This window comes from Brachyhypopomus gauderio, chromosome 10, assembly GCF_052324685.1.
Source record: "Brachyhypopomus gauderio isolate BG-103 chromosome 10, BGAUD_0.2, whole genome shotgun sequence".
NCBI classification, from domain to species: Eukaryota; Metazoa; Chordata; class Actinopteri; order Gymnotiformes; family Hypopomidae; genus Brachyhypopomus; species Brachyhypopomus gauderio.
Genome location: NC_135220.1, coordinates 16,517,365 through 16,530,659, shown reverse-complemented (window position 1 = coordinate 16,530,659; position 13,295 = coordinate 16,517,365). Strand labels below are relative to the sequence as shown.

Below are 13,295 nucleotides of genomic sequence, written 5' to 3'. Positions count from 1 at the left end.
TCTTTCGCAAACTTTCCAAGTGACACGCTTCCTGTCCAAACAGCCTGTGTCCCTCAGAGAGAGGCGTGTGTCTCTGGAGGCCTGGAGTCTGCTCCATCAGGATGATAAAAGAGCAGTTGTTGCACTAACTGTACATTTGTATGTCCATTAGGCGGTTTTATAGATCCACGCTTATGTGAAAAGAAACTACTCTCTTTACGTTGCATAGCACAGATGCCCACAGTGTTACTCTGATTCAAAACGGTTTCAAACAGATGCAGACACCATAACAACATAATTGTGCAACACACACAGAGCTGCAGCTACTTCAGATGTTGTGTTGATGGTCCTTGATTGGGCATTTGCTTCATATTATCATGTCAGGGTTGTTTAGCCTCATGTGTCTGTGTGTGATAATCATTAAAATGGCTCCGCAGATTTTACTAGGCCACCCAGGCACAGCGGACCTCTTTGTGGCTGTGTCACCGGGTGTGTGAAGCTTGTGAAGGCTGGGGGATTATCCCCACTCACAACATGCTTGGGCTAATTGTGCCCTTCTTATTTAAGCACTTAGCTTCAGCCCTTATCTGCCACTTGAGCTGGATTTATGGTGACCACACATGAATTGTATAAACATGTCACAGAGCAGGAGTGCTTTTGTATGTAATTGTCCCTGTGTGTGTGTGTGTGTGTGTGTGTGTGTGTGTGTGTGTGTGTGTGTGTGTGTTCTGCAGTTATTCCGTCACTGTGCAGGAATCGTATGCACACCCCTATGACCAGATCTACTACACCAGCTGCACTGACATCCTGACGTGGTTCAAGTGCACACGTCACAGGTGAGGCAGTTATGTGCACGCGTCACACGTGAGGCAGTCATGTGAATGTGTCACACGTGAGGCAGTCATGTACATGCGTCACAGGTGAGGCAGTCATGTGCACGCATCACACGTGAGGCAGTCATGTGCACACGTCACATGTAAAGCAGTCATGTACACACGTCACACGTGAGGCAGTCATGTACACGCATCACACGTGAGGCAGTCATGTGCACGTATCACAGGTGAGGCAGTCATGTGCATGTATTACACGTGAGGCAGTCATGTGCACGTATCACAGGTGAGGCAGTCATGTGCACGCGTCACACGTGAGGCAGTCATGTGCACGCGTCACACGTGAGGCAGTCATGTGCACGTATCACACGTGAGGCAGTCATGTGCACGTATCACAGGTGAGGCAGTCATGTACACGCGTCACACGTGAGGCAGTCATGTGCACGTGTCACACGTGAGGTAGTCATGTGCCCTGAGTGAAGGAGTGCTGCCTAACATACTCACACTCTCCATCTACCCTTCATCTCTGAAAGACTGATCACCAGCCAACCTCAGATCATTATAACAAACGGATGGTGATAAGATGCCAACAAGTAATGAACAGCAGTTAAAAGATAATTGAAAATATATTTCATTGTTCTTTATGAATCAGTTGTAATTAATAGATTAATAGATTTCTATTAATAGATCCTTAATAGAAAGGATTCTCATTAATGAGGTATTATGCATCTTTGTGACTAGAAAAAAAAGACAGCCCAGCTCTTATTGATCGCATCGTTGAGCTTTCTCCACACCCACAGGGTGAGCTACAAGACGGCCTATCGGAGAGGAGAGAAGACCATGTACCGCCGCAAGTCCCAGTGCTGCCCAGGGTTCTACGAGAGCGAGGAGATGTGTGCTCGTACGTAGCTGTGTGATGTTCATCTTACCATATACGACTAAATGAACAGACCAAACTGAAGCTGGCAGCCATTACATGGTTGTCATATCTAAAGCTGCCTGGGGCCTGGTTTTCATATCAGAGTACAGTACCAGTTCTGAGGTACAGTACCAACCTGACTGAGGAAGGTGTCATAGTGGGGCCCAAAACACTCTGTTAAGTAGCGTCAGGGTAGGCCTGGGCAATTTGGGCTATGGAAGCAGACCATGTGCACATTGCAGAGACAAGCATTTATCACTGACAATTCGGGTTTTTGTATCAAAATTGTTGACAAAATGTGATTTGTTTTTGACTCAAAGGGTCAAAAACTTAATGTAAAGCAGTTTATTTTATGCTGGGATTGACATCGAGCTCGTTTGACAGCATCTAAATCAGATATGATTCTGTTTGCAACTGGGGATGTTTTGTTTACATTTATAATATTCTTAGAGACATATTTGACCAATATATGAGTTGCAGGAATGTGATATCTATGGTTTTTCAGGTGATTAACTCCAGTGATAATGAGTTTAGTGCATAATTTTGGAAGAGGACATTTCACTAAAATTAACCTCATTGCAAATATTTTAAGATGACTAAATATTGCACACACACACACAAAATATTCTATACCATAATTCTTGTTTTCAATACATTGAATAAAATATCTTAATTTCATTTAACATCATTTGACATCTACGAACTATGAGTTTGGTCCAATTAGCCCCCAGTTCAGACACACTGTAGGGCAGGATCGTGAGCACAGATAAGCATGTGTCTGCTTCAAACATGTAGCTCCCTCCAGATCATGGAAAGTCTGCTGTAATGTTGTAAAGCTGCATGGCTTAATGGATTTGGTTGTGTTCCCAGTGTGGGACTCCCTTCCGTGTTAGCCTCTGGTAGCCTCATTCAGCTGTAATTCCTTTCTCAGTGAATTTGCTGCGTCAGTGCTAGTAGATCTATCAATGCTAATCTTCAAGGATTACTCAGTCTCATCCCTGTGCCAGGACCAAAGACTCTAACCTTTACTGGATTGTTAAAGACTGAACCTCTCTAGCACTGCGGGTTGGTTTGATACCACTCTGTTTGTCTGAGCAGTATCGGTTCTTTTTAACACATTAGCGGTTAGCTTGAATTTAGCCCCCCCCTCTCTTGTGTTTGTTTTTCCCACTGGTTCGTCTTCACTCTGGCTGCATCTGTTTTGATGGAATGAAATCTGACCTTGTAGTCTCTTGTTTTCCTGTTCTCGCCCTTCCTTTCCATTCCTCCTCCCACGATGACCCCCACCCCCCTCCACCTCCCTCTCCACCTCCCCAGCCCACTGCGCTGAGAAATGTGTGCACGGCCGTTGCGTAGCTCCCAACACCTGTCAGTGTGAACCCGGGTGGGGAGGAGCTGACTGCTCCAGCGGTAAGTCCTCCAGCTGTGGCTGTCTGTCTCTCTGCATGCCCACACACACACACACACACACATACACACACACACACACACACACACACACACACACACACACACACACACACACACACACACACAAACACAACCTGGTCTTCCAGCCCACAGGAAGGCAACCAGATTGACGCCAAAGGCCTAGGCTCTTTCACACAGTTTAGAAGGGTAACTCCTCAGCACTGATTTCCAGGGCAATTTCCCAGTTTTTTTGTGCTGATAGTGTATCACAATGGTATTTAAGCTGTGCTAACTCCTCACGTATACCTTTGTTTACCACAGAATGTACTTTCTACCTTTTAGTGTCCATTAAAGTGTTTTCCTGTTACTGCCTGTTTTGTTATGAGTAAAATCGACTGTTCTCGCAGGGATGACGTGTAGATTTGGCATATGAAAGCCTTCGTGAATTTTACCCTGTAGATATTAGCCAGTGGAATTATAAGATCACTTCAAGTGTGTGTACTGTAATGGGACAATGGCGTCTCGGATGAATCAGGAGTTCTCCTCTGTGGCTGCGGTCTGAGACCAGCCTTCTACTTGACTTGTGTTTCAGGGTCTTAATAAAATGGCCATTGTTATGTCTGCAGTCTCTATCCCTCTGGAGTTTGGCTAGTCACTCTGAACATGGTGATTAAATGAGCTCTCACAGAGAAGCTTTGGGATATATTGTTACCTTAGATAGAAGTAAGGGGATATGGGTACCCATGAAAAGCCCTGCTAGCTTAGCATTGTACTGCAATTCTGTGTATCTCACAGTGGTGTCATAATTCAAAGGTGTGGTTAAGAGTGTTTTAGTGAAGCAGTAAGCTCTGTATCAGTGTAATTAAACCAGGGTGTACTGTATTCATAGTTGTTGGACATTTTATGTCTCCTTTATTATTGCGGTGCATAAAAATCCTGTCTAACCGGTTAATATCAAAGTTAAACTTGTCTGTGATTGGTTGGTCCAAGAGTATTTGTATTGATATACATCCATACAGGTCTTTCACTGTGACTTGAGGACACACACAGGATAGCCAGTCACTGTAATAGTCATGAATTGGTCCCAAATCAATGCAGCTCACTCAAGCAAAACACTGCAGGCATCTCTTCTCTGTGCTGCTTAATCAGTTCTCTTTCAGAAAACAAACATCACATTACATTTCATCACATTGCTTGCATTCTTGAAAGACTTGAAAAGATTGCTACGGTTGAATTACATCAGAGAATATATTGATATTCCTCTCCATAGATAGTTGTCTGACTCTGATGTCTGTTTTGTAACTGAACCTCATTTTCAGTGTAACATGGAAACAGTTTGGGACTCATTCCAAGTGCTACTATGTTTTTTCTGAGAAGCCATTTGTTCCTAGATTCGATGTCTAGTTTGAAGGTTTATGGCAGAATCATCTTTGGCTCTTCAAAGGGGTTTTTTTATGAAGCCCCCTCAATACAAACTAACATGACATTCATTTCCTCTTAATGCATGGGCTAGCATGCCAGTTTACAGGTCGCAGAACCACAAAAATGCATGTTTGAATAATATCAGACACAAGAAGCAGTAAAGAAGAAAATCGCTTTTTCCAAACGCACAAAGAGCCAATGGAGAGGATGAGAACGACAGGGTGAAAATGTAGAAGATGACCTGAGGGCTCAGCGCTTTGGAGTCTCAAATCTGGGGCGCAACATGACAGCAGTGTAATACATACGACCATATGGTGTCTAACGTTTATTGCTTTTAAATTAAGTAGCATTTATATATTAATATGCACAGAATCCTGGTGGCATTGTTTTCTTCTGTAATGATGGCTAACACTGGAGAAAGATTTTCAGTTTCCACCCTAAACAGCTGCCTTTAAATTAAATCTCTGGGCAGCTGTTGTTGAGGTCTGGATTTTCAGTGGTGCCACTTTCTGATCTGACAGTTTGACATTAAAAATACTATTACCATCTTGGAGGGGCTGCTGAAACTCCAGATCCAGGCAACAGCTCTGTGTTTAAGTGTCCACTTAAGTGTTTATGTGACAGTTGTGTCATGGTTGGTTTCACACCCGGCCGGGGTGTGATTCTGTTACAATAGGCTTATGTAGATCTAGTAAGAAGTAACTAGATGTACAACTGTTTTCACTTTATTGCAATTGCACACTTGATGCAGGCTCTAGAATACTTTAGTCTATTTTTTCTTGTGTAGAAAACCTCTTAAGACAAGCTAGGTCTAAAGAGGGCTTTCAGGAGAGTATTGCCACTTGTGTTGTTAGTTGTTCCAGACTATATGTACCAGGTATGATTTTATTCTTTTTATACTATTTGTCAGACCCTTTAAAAAACGATCATGAATCAGTTTCAAACATTATATGAGTGTACTAGCCAACATTTCTCCTCTGTCTTGTTGTTTTTCTCTTGTTACTTTTCTCAGGTGCATTTACAAAAACCTGTTTCTTACCAAATGTGTGTAAATGCAGCATACTGACAGGATGACAAAGTATTAATTGAAGTGATTTAAACATTCACGTACAAAATGAGAGGTTTCGTATCCCAGTGGAGAAGAGTAATGGTAAACTGTGATCTATCCGTGCCGTGTTAGCCATGTGCTGATTTCCCTTTGGCTGCTGTGTTTGCTTCCCTGTGGGGTAATCTTTATACCTACAGTATTTATCATCCTGTGTGTGTGTGTGTGTGTGTGTGGTGTGATTGCGGCTGGGGGTGTGTGGGTTATACAGAGACAAAGTTCAACAGGGGCCTCGACAACTGGTCTTTCCGTCAGTTACTAGCCTGTAGGCCCAGAGTTGAAAAGGTCAGTTTGCTGAGGCAGGTTGAAGCTGGAACATTACCCTCTCAAGACTGATACGCCACTGATGGTTTAATGAAGTTATGATTTGTTGACAGAGATTATTTCAGTTTCTTTTTGGTCGGTTGGAAGGTTTTTCTGCTCTTTTCTATTCCTACCTAATTTTCTTAATATCTGAGTCTCAGAATATATCTTAATGGACTAGTAAGGTACACGCCTGTTACTCGATGTCCAGCGGGCAAACAACACACCACACGAGTGTTTAGAAACACACAGGGCTCCTTGTCCTACCGCCCAACAGCACGCATGCTAGTTTGGATTTCGCAACCCCAGCAAGTCTCAAAATACCATCTACGATTTGTGGTATGACAGTGAGCTAACTTTGTGATTCTCCAGACGTCACTCACAGTCCTGAGTTGACCAGACTGCATGCCAGAACAGACGTAAACAATGGGTGGAAACTGCTACTAGCTCTCCATGAGTGCTGATATGGAGTGTCTGAGGGTGTTGTGAGTGTCTGTGTCGTGGAGGTGTGAAGGGGCAGAAACACGACACTGAACCTGGTAACAGTGCGGCACGCTGTTGTGGAGTTACATCTCATCTGTGTCAACTAATCAGACAAGCTTACATGTGGTACCAAGATGTTTTGCTTATCAAATCTTCATGTAGGAAAGTTAGAAGTGCACTGAGGCTTTGTTGGAGTAGCAACAAAAAAAGTGAATCATTGCAAACGAAGGCTCTATATGCTGGACTATACACTTACGTTCTGCTTAGTTTTTGCCTGTGGAGAGCATCTTGTAGAGTGGGACAGTGGGGCAGCGGTGACGCTGTCAGAACACTGAAGCATCCACATCCACTGAATTAACTAGGTCAGATCTTTCAAATGGAGCTCTTTGAATAAGAGAAGGTTTTATCTGCATGAGCCCTTAAGAGTGTTCTTACCCTGCGGAAGTGCTGTGGACTTTTCACCAAGGCCAGAGAGCACTAACACACACACACACACACACACACACACACACACACACACACACACACACACACACACACACACACACACACACACACACACCGCACTGTGCTGCCTGATGCGAGCTGGAACACTTGCATCATCTCCTGCTGGTTCTGATGATGCAGTTGTTGTTGTTGTTGTTGGTGGTGTTGTTGCAACCGGCCAAGGCTCATGATGACCTGTTTTGCACTAAATATCACTATGACTAGATCAAAACGTCAAACCTGGTGTTTTGGCACTTTTCTTGTTCAGTATTTTGCTCATAATTAAAGTGCACCCTGGGTTCAAAACTGGAGGCGGTATTATGCATTTCCAAAAATGGAAATGATTATGAAGAAAATCTGAGGGAAGAAAGATAATTTGTCATTGACTTTGAATGATATTACGTATAGTCCAGTAGTGTTGAGTACCTCGATGACATCATAATCCAGTAGTGTTGAGTACCTTAATGATATTATAGTCCAGTAGTGTTGAGTGCTTCAATGACATCATAATCCAGTAGTGTTGAGTACCTTAATGATATTATAGTCCAGTAGTGTTGAGTGCTTCAATGACATCATATTCCAGTAGTGTTGAGTACCTTAATGATGTTATAGTCGGGTAGTGTTGATTACATTAATGACATCATATTCCAGTAGTGTTGAGTACCTTACTGACATCATAATCCAGTAGTGTTGAGTACCTTAATGACATCATAATCCAATAGTGTTGAGTACCTTAGTGATATCATAATCCAATAGTGTTGAGTACATTAATGACATCATATTCCAGTAGTGTTGAGTACCTCGATGACATCATAATCCAGTAGTGTTGAGTACCTTAATGATATCATAATCCAATAGTGTTGAGTACCTTAATGACATCATAATCCAGTAGTGTTGAGTGCCTCGATGACATCATAATCCAGTAGTGTTGAATACCTTAATGACCTCATAATCCAGTAGTGTTGAGTACCTTACTGACATCATAATCCAGTAGTGTTCGTTCTAGGCCTGCTCATGTGGACGTTGAGTGCACTGACAGTGTGAGTAAGAGGATGTTGTCTTAGAGTCAGTAGTTTAAACAGCCTTGAGTACTGTCTGATGTGGATGGGTACATTGGAGGCTTTTATAATGCTGCCAAACAGATATTCCTCATGCACTTTTTTCATTCTGGCTTAAACCTTTTAGCCAATAAGTACATTACAGCTTGATTTAGTTCATTTTATTTATTTAATTTTTTGCTTAGTGAGTATCTGTCATTTTTTACATTGATGATAAAAACTGAGTGTATTTTTAGCTGATTGGTTTAAACAACATTTAATAGGTTTATGGCTCTGTAAATAATTTTCCTCAGCAGCACTTCCAGGTTGAACTGATAAATAAAGGCTAATAAATAAACTGATAAATAAAGGGACGGGGCATGGCAGGGAGCCGCAGGAGGGCAAGGCCAGCTCTCTGAGGGCATTTAACCTCATCATGGCTAGTGACCACAATGTGTGTGGTCAGTGAAGAAGGCCTCCAATATGACTCAGTGTGCAGTGTCAGGTCGTTTTGTATGCTCTTTAATCAGAAGTGTTTACTGAGGGCAAGAAGAGTCTCTTTAACCTCTTTAACTGATCTCACAGTACATGCAGTTGCTAAAACACACAGTCTCTTAGCCTAAAACCTCTGAAACCTAATGAACAGTTAGAGGATCAGTCTCCACTCCTTATTCGGTTTACCCCTGCCCTGATGCCGAAAGAACCCTGGCATCATGGGACCAGAAAGGACTTGTGGGATATGAAAGCAGTTGTAGAATAAACATATGGCCTGGGGTGGACAGGGTTCTCCAGTATGTATGTGAAAGGAAACCTTTCTTCTGAAATGGGAAAGGTTGGATCCAAACTGGGACTGAGCTACTCAGCTGGACATGAAGCTGTAGTTTGTGGAGAGGTTGTTAGCCCGTTAGATCAGGCTCCAGTGGAGAAGCTGAAGTGAAGTGGAAAACAATTTTTGTCATGTAACAGCTTGTTTATTGATTAGGTAGAATTTGCATTAGGTTTTCTTTTTGGAACTTTGATGGCAAGCAGTAACGGGGGATTCATGGCTGGACGCATGCTGATGATTCAGTGATATTAACACTGTGTTAAGTGTTAAGCTGTTAAAATGTCTGTCGTAATAGAAGTGAAGATATTATTTATAATTTACTTTACAAATGAGACTAAATATGACAGTGCTGCTAAGTCATACATAATTTCAAAATAATGTGTTATTTTTTAATATAACAGAAATGAGAAAAGCCTACAAGCTGCCATAATTCAAAACACCTGAGCCTGTAGTGTCACCTGTTGCTTAACATTTGCACGTATGCACGCCTGAAGTTTGACTGTGGATGATGGACCTTCCGAACATCTTTCCCATTCTCTGCAGCATGTGACAGCATCCACTGGGGTCCTCACTGCAGCAGCCGCTGTCAGTGCAAAAACGGGGCTCTGTGCAACCCCATCACGGGGGCGTGCATCTGCGCACCGGGCTACCGCGGCTGGCGCTGCGAGGAGCTCTGTCAGGCCCGCACCTACGGCGACGGCTGCCAGCAGAAGTGCCTGTGCCAGAACAACGCCACCTGCCACCACGTCACGGGAGAGTGCACCTGTAGCCCCGGATACACTGGCGCCTTGTGAGTTTGCATGTGCGCTCAGCCGTCCTTGTGGGAGGGGGGGCGATCACGACTCCCTGACCTCTTTTCTATGAAAGTCCTGCCCCATCCCCGCGCCCCCTGGTATCACGGCCCCATATGTCCTCGCGGGTCCTCGTGATTGCTCTGTTTCTGTCCCCCGTGCAGCTGCGAGGACCTGTGTCCCCCAGGCAAGCACGGGCAACAGTGCGAGGAACGCTGCCCATGTCAGAATGGAGGAGTGTGTCATCACGTGACTGGAGAGTGCGCCTGTCCCGAAGGCTGGATGGTAATTGCACAGATGAGTAGGAGGAGACAAACATTTTACCCACCGTGTTTTACCCTGTTGCCCCTCAGGGTAATGCGGACAACAAATCCTGTTTGGGCAACTATTGGATAGTTGCTCTGTGACTGCATAATAATTAATATAATATGATATATACATATTTATATACATATATATCTGTACATATATATCTGTATATATACATATATATCTGTACATATATATCTGTATATATACATATATATCTGTATCTGTATATATATATATATATATATATATATATATATATATATATATATATATATATATATATATATATATATATATATATATATAAAATTGCTGAACATAGAAATGATCTTCATGGGTATCACCACAGCTCTTGTCATTTGCTTTCTGTGTGGCTTGTGTGTTTTTTTAAATGTATTTAGATGTATTAATTTTGAATGAATAGTGTGTGAATTAATCCATGTGGGGTTAAACTGTAGGTGGTTTGGACTAGATAACAGATCTGTGTTTATGTGTGTGGGTGTGTGTGTGTGTGTGTGTGTGTGTGTGTGTGTCCAGGGAACGGTCTGTGGGCAGCCCTGTCCTGAGGGCAGATTTGGGAGGAACTGCTCTCAGGAGTGCCAGTGTCACAATGGGGGCAGTTGCTCTGCTTCAACAGGCGAGTGTGTGTGCGGTCCAGGCTACACAGGAGAGAGGTGAGGCCCTCTACCGCCAGAACAACCCTAACTCTAACCCTAATACTTAACCCTAACCCTAAGACTTAACCCTAACCCTAACGGCAGAAAGGGGAGACCCATCCACCCATAGTCCCTCTATGTAGTTCAGTGATTTATGAAAACTAGTAAAACTAACCCTAACCCTGATTTAGATGACTTTCAGTAAATGGACAGCTTAACTGTTAACTTCCTCTAGGCCAACATTATTGTTTAGCAGATAATGTTACTGATAATAGTTCAGTACATTTGTCAGAACCCAGGCGTTTGCTGATAGGATATAGTGGCTGAGAGAGTTATTCTATGGTGGCCTAGAAAACCAGACACACTGTAAAATCATCAAACACATTAAAATTCAGAATGTCTGCAGACACAGCTACAGCATAATGGAAGTGTAAGTAGCTGCGACCACAGACAGGGACACAGTACTGGGGTCCCATCTGTATATGTCACATACATATAATGTATACCGTACATGTTTGTGTATTTTCATTACGTTTCTATAACAAATGTTATTGCGAAAATTGCTATTTTGCTATAAATTGTTACAATTCCCATGCCTTTATGATATGAATATGACATGGAATACCCACTTGACCTATAAAGTGTGAATAGAGACAAGATTTTAGAGACCTCCAGCAACCCAACATAGATCCAGCACTCCACCAATAAGTCATCATGTCTACTGGTATTGCTGGTCTGGTGAGCTCTAGACTTTCTCTATATCCAATGTGCTTCTAAGCCATAAATGCAGTTCGAATGCCACTGTGTGGTGCCATCTCTGTGTACACCATCCATGGGTGCAGTCACTGGATTTCTCAGCAACCCTATAATTGGCGTAGATGGGTGAATGTGGACTAGCGCAAATACAGTACAGATACAAGTGCAAGATCTATAATAAAACAGGGGGCAGCCCACAGCAAGGTCACATGGTAATTAAGCGGTGAAGTCAACTGTTCTTAATTGGCAGTATAAGAGAATGGAAAGTTAAACTGGTCCATAACGGGATTATCAGTGAGGGACACACGTACTGCAACTAGTACAGTATGTGGAGATATTGCATTAGTATCTGAATGGAAACATATGCAAAGTGTGATAAGAAAGCCAATACTTGAATGCATCAAAATGCTTCAAAATTTAGTTGGTGATGGTTTATGGCAGTAATCTGGAATGCGATAATGCAACCCTTTAAATGGCTAAAAATAAATTGCCCCTGACTGAAAATGTCAGTAAATTCAGTCAACTTACCTGAAATCCAGTCACAATGTTCTATTTATTTATTTATTTATTTTTATGTAGTGATAGCAGAAACGCCCAGGAACAAACAAGAACTGGGTCCCAGCTTTGTTTGTGTGGAGTCGGTCTTCGCTGGCTTCTAGTGCACAAGCATGTGTGTCCTTCTATCTAGCAGCAACATCAGCAGGACTATTTTGGAGTTGTATTTCATGGTAGGAGGTCAGAAACATGTGAGCAGATAGTAGAAATGAAGAGGAAGTCCTATCCAGGAAGCCCTGAGCCCAATCCATGACTCTGAAGGGACCTTGGTCCAAAGAGAGAAGTAACGGAGACGCAGTCTGTCCATGACCGACTCGGCTGCCGTCCCGGTCTAGGTCAGGAGGAGTCCAGCAGCATTGGTCAAAGTGTGGGAGAAGACCACAGCCAGGCCTGTGCAGGCGGGACAGGGGCGACTGGCGAGTGGCCCTTCTAAAGCGGCCCTAAGATGTCTACCGTTAAAGACCGCAGAAGCTTCCTGAATGTATTAATTATATAGATTATTGTACATGATCTGGATGAAATTCTGTTGTGTCCTTGTCTAGAGCCAAAGCATGCTATAGCAAACGTTATTTAGCATCCAGTGATTATTGGAGGCAGGTTGAGTTGACTGAGTGCAGAAATGGGGTTCTACAGTAAAACTGAGCCTCAGACTGGATAGCAGGACTGTGGACCCATAATTACCAGTATCAGATTGCACATACCATATACTTAACAGAGCAGGAAGTGACAGGAATAGCGCTACAAGTGGATTTGTATGAGTTAATAAGAGCCTCAGCTAAGCCAGACGTCATAGAAGGCTTCCGGCCAACTCTAGCAGGCCCCAGTCCACCACACCCAGTGAACTCACAGGCCTATGCTGTGAGTGTGTGTGTGTGTGTGTGTGTGTGTGTGTGCGCGCGCATGTACGTATGTGGGTGTCTGTGCGTGCATGTGTGTATATTTGTGTTGTGTGTGTGTGTATAAAATAGTGGAGGAGTGTGTTTAAGAGAGCATCGACTGCCAGTATGCGTCTGAGAGAAAGCCGTGTGCTGCTTTGGGCTGAACCAAACATCTTCTCTTACCAGGACTCTCGTCTTTTCTCACGCCTTTGGCAGGAAGGTCACAGCCTTACCGAAGCCCAGTGGATATCACTGATACCAGTGGAGTCTCCTCTGATAAAGCCTCCCCTTCAGGGGAACAGCTGACATATGAGAATCTGTACACAGCCTAAAGCAGTGGAAATAATGTTGGACAAGATCCATGTGTTCCATCCATCGGAGACGGGCGTTGCCATTCTGTGATGCGCTGGCTTCCCCAAAACCCATCTGCATGGCTAATGGAGAATATAGCCATGTCTGAACGACACAGCCTGAGTTCCTCGCGCTAGTCATCCATCAAAACCAGGGTTCCCTCTAGCTCTAGGCCCCACAGCCAGTTCCCACTCTC

At 43.3% G+C, this 13,295-nt stretch overlaps 1 protein-coding gene across 8 annotated transcripts in view; it reads left to right on the top strand.

Moving 5' to 3' along the window:
- megf10 (multiple EGF-like-domains 10) overlaps positions 1-13,295 on the top strand; it is a 53,044-nt gene that overhangs the window by 23,884 nt on the left and 15,865 nt on the right. For all 8 annotated transcript variants that reach the window (XM_077019994.1, XM_077019995.1, XM_077020000.1 and 5 more), the window contains 6 exons: positions 714-815; positions 1,610-1,710; positions 3,046-3,138; positions 9,344-9,590; positions 9,756-9,876; positions 10,441-10,577. In XM_077019994.1, the coding sequence (XP_076876109.1) occupies positions 714-815; positions 1,610-1,710; positions 3,046-3,138; positions 9,344-9,590; positions 9,756-9,876; positions 10,441-10,577 (801 nt within the window). The remainder of the gene's footprint in view (positions 1-713; positions 816-1,609; positions 1,711-3,045; positions 3,139-9,343; positions 9,591-9,755; positions 9,877-10,440; positions 10,578-13,295) is intronic.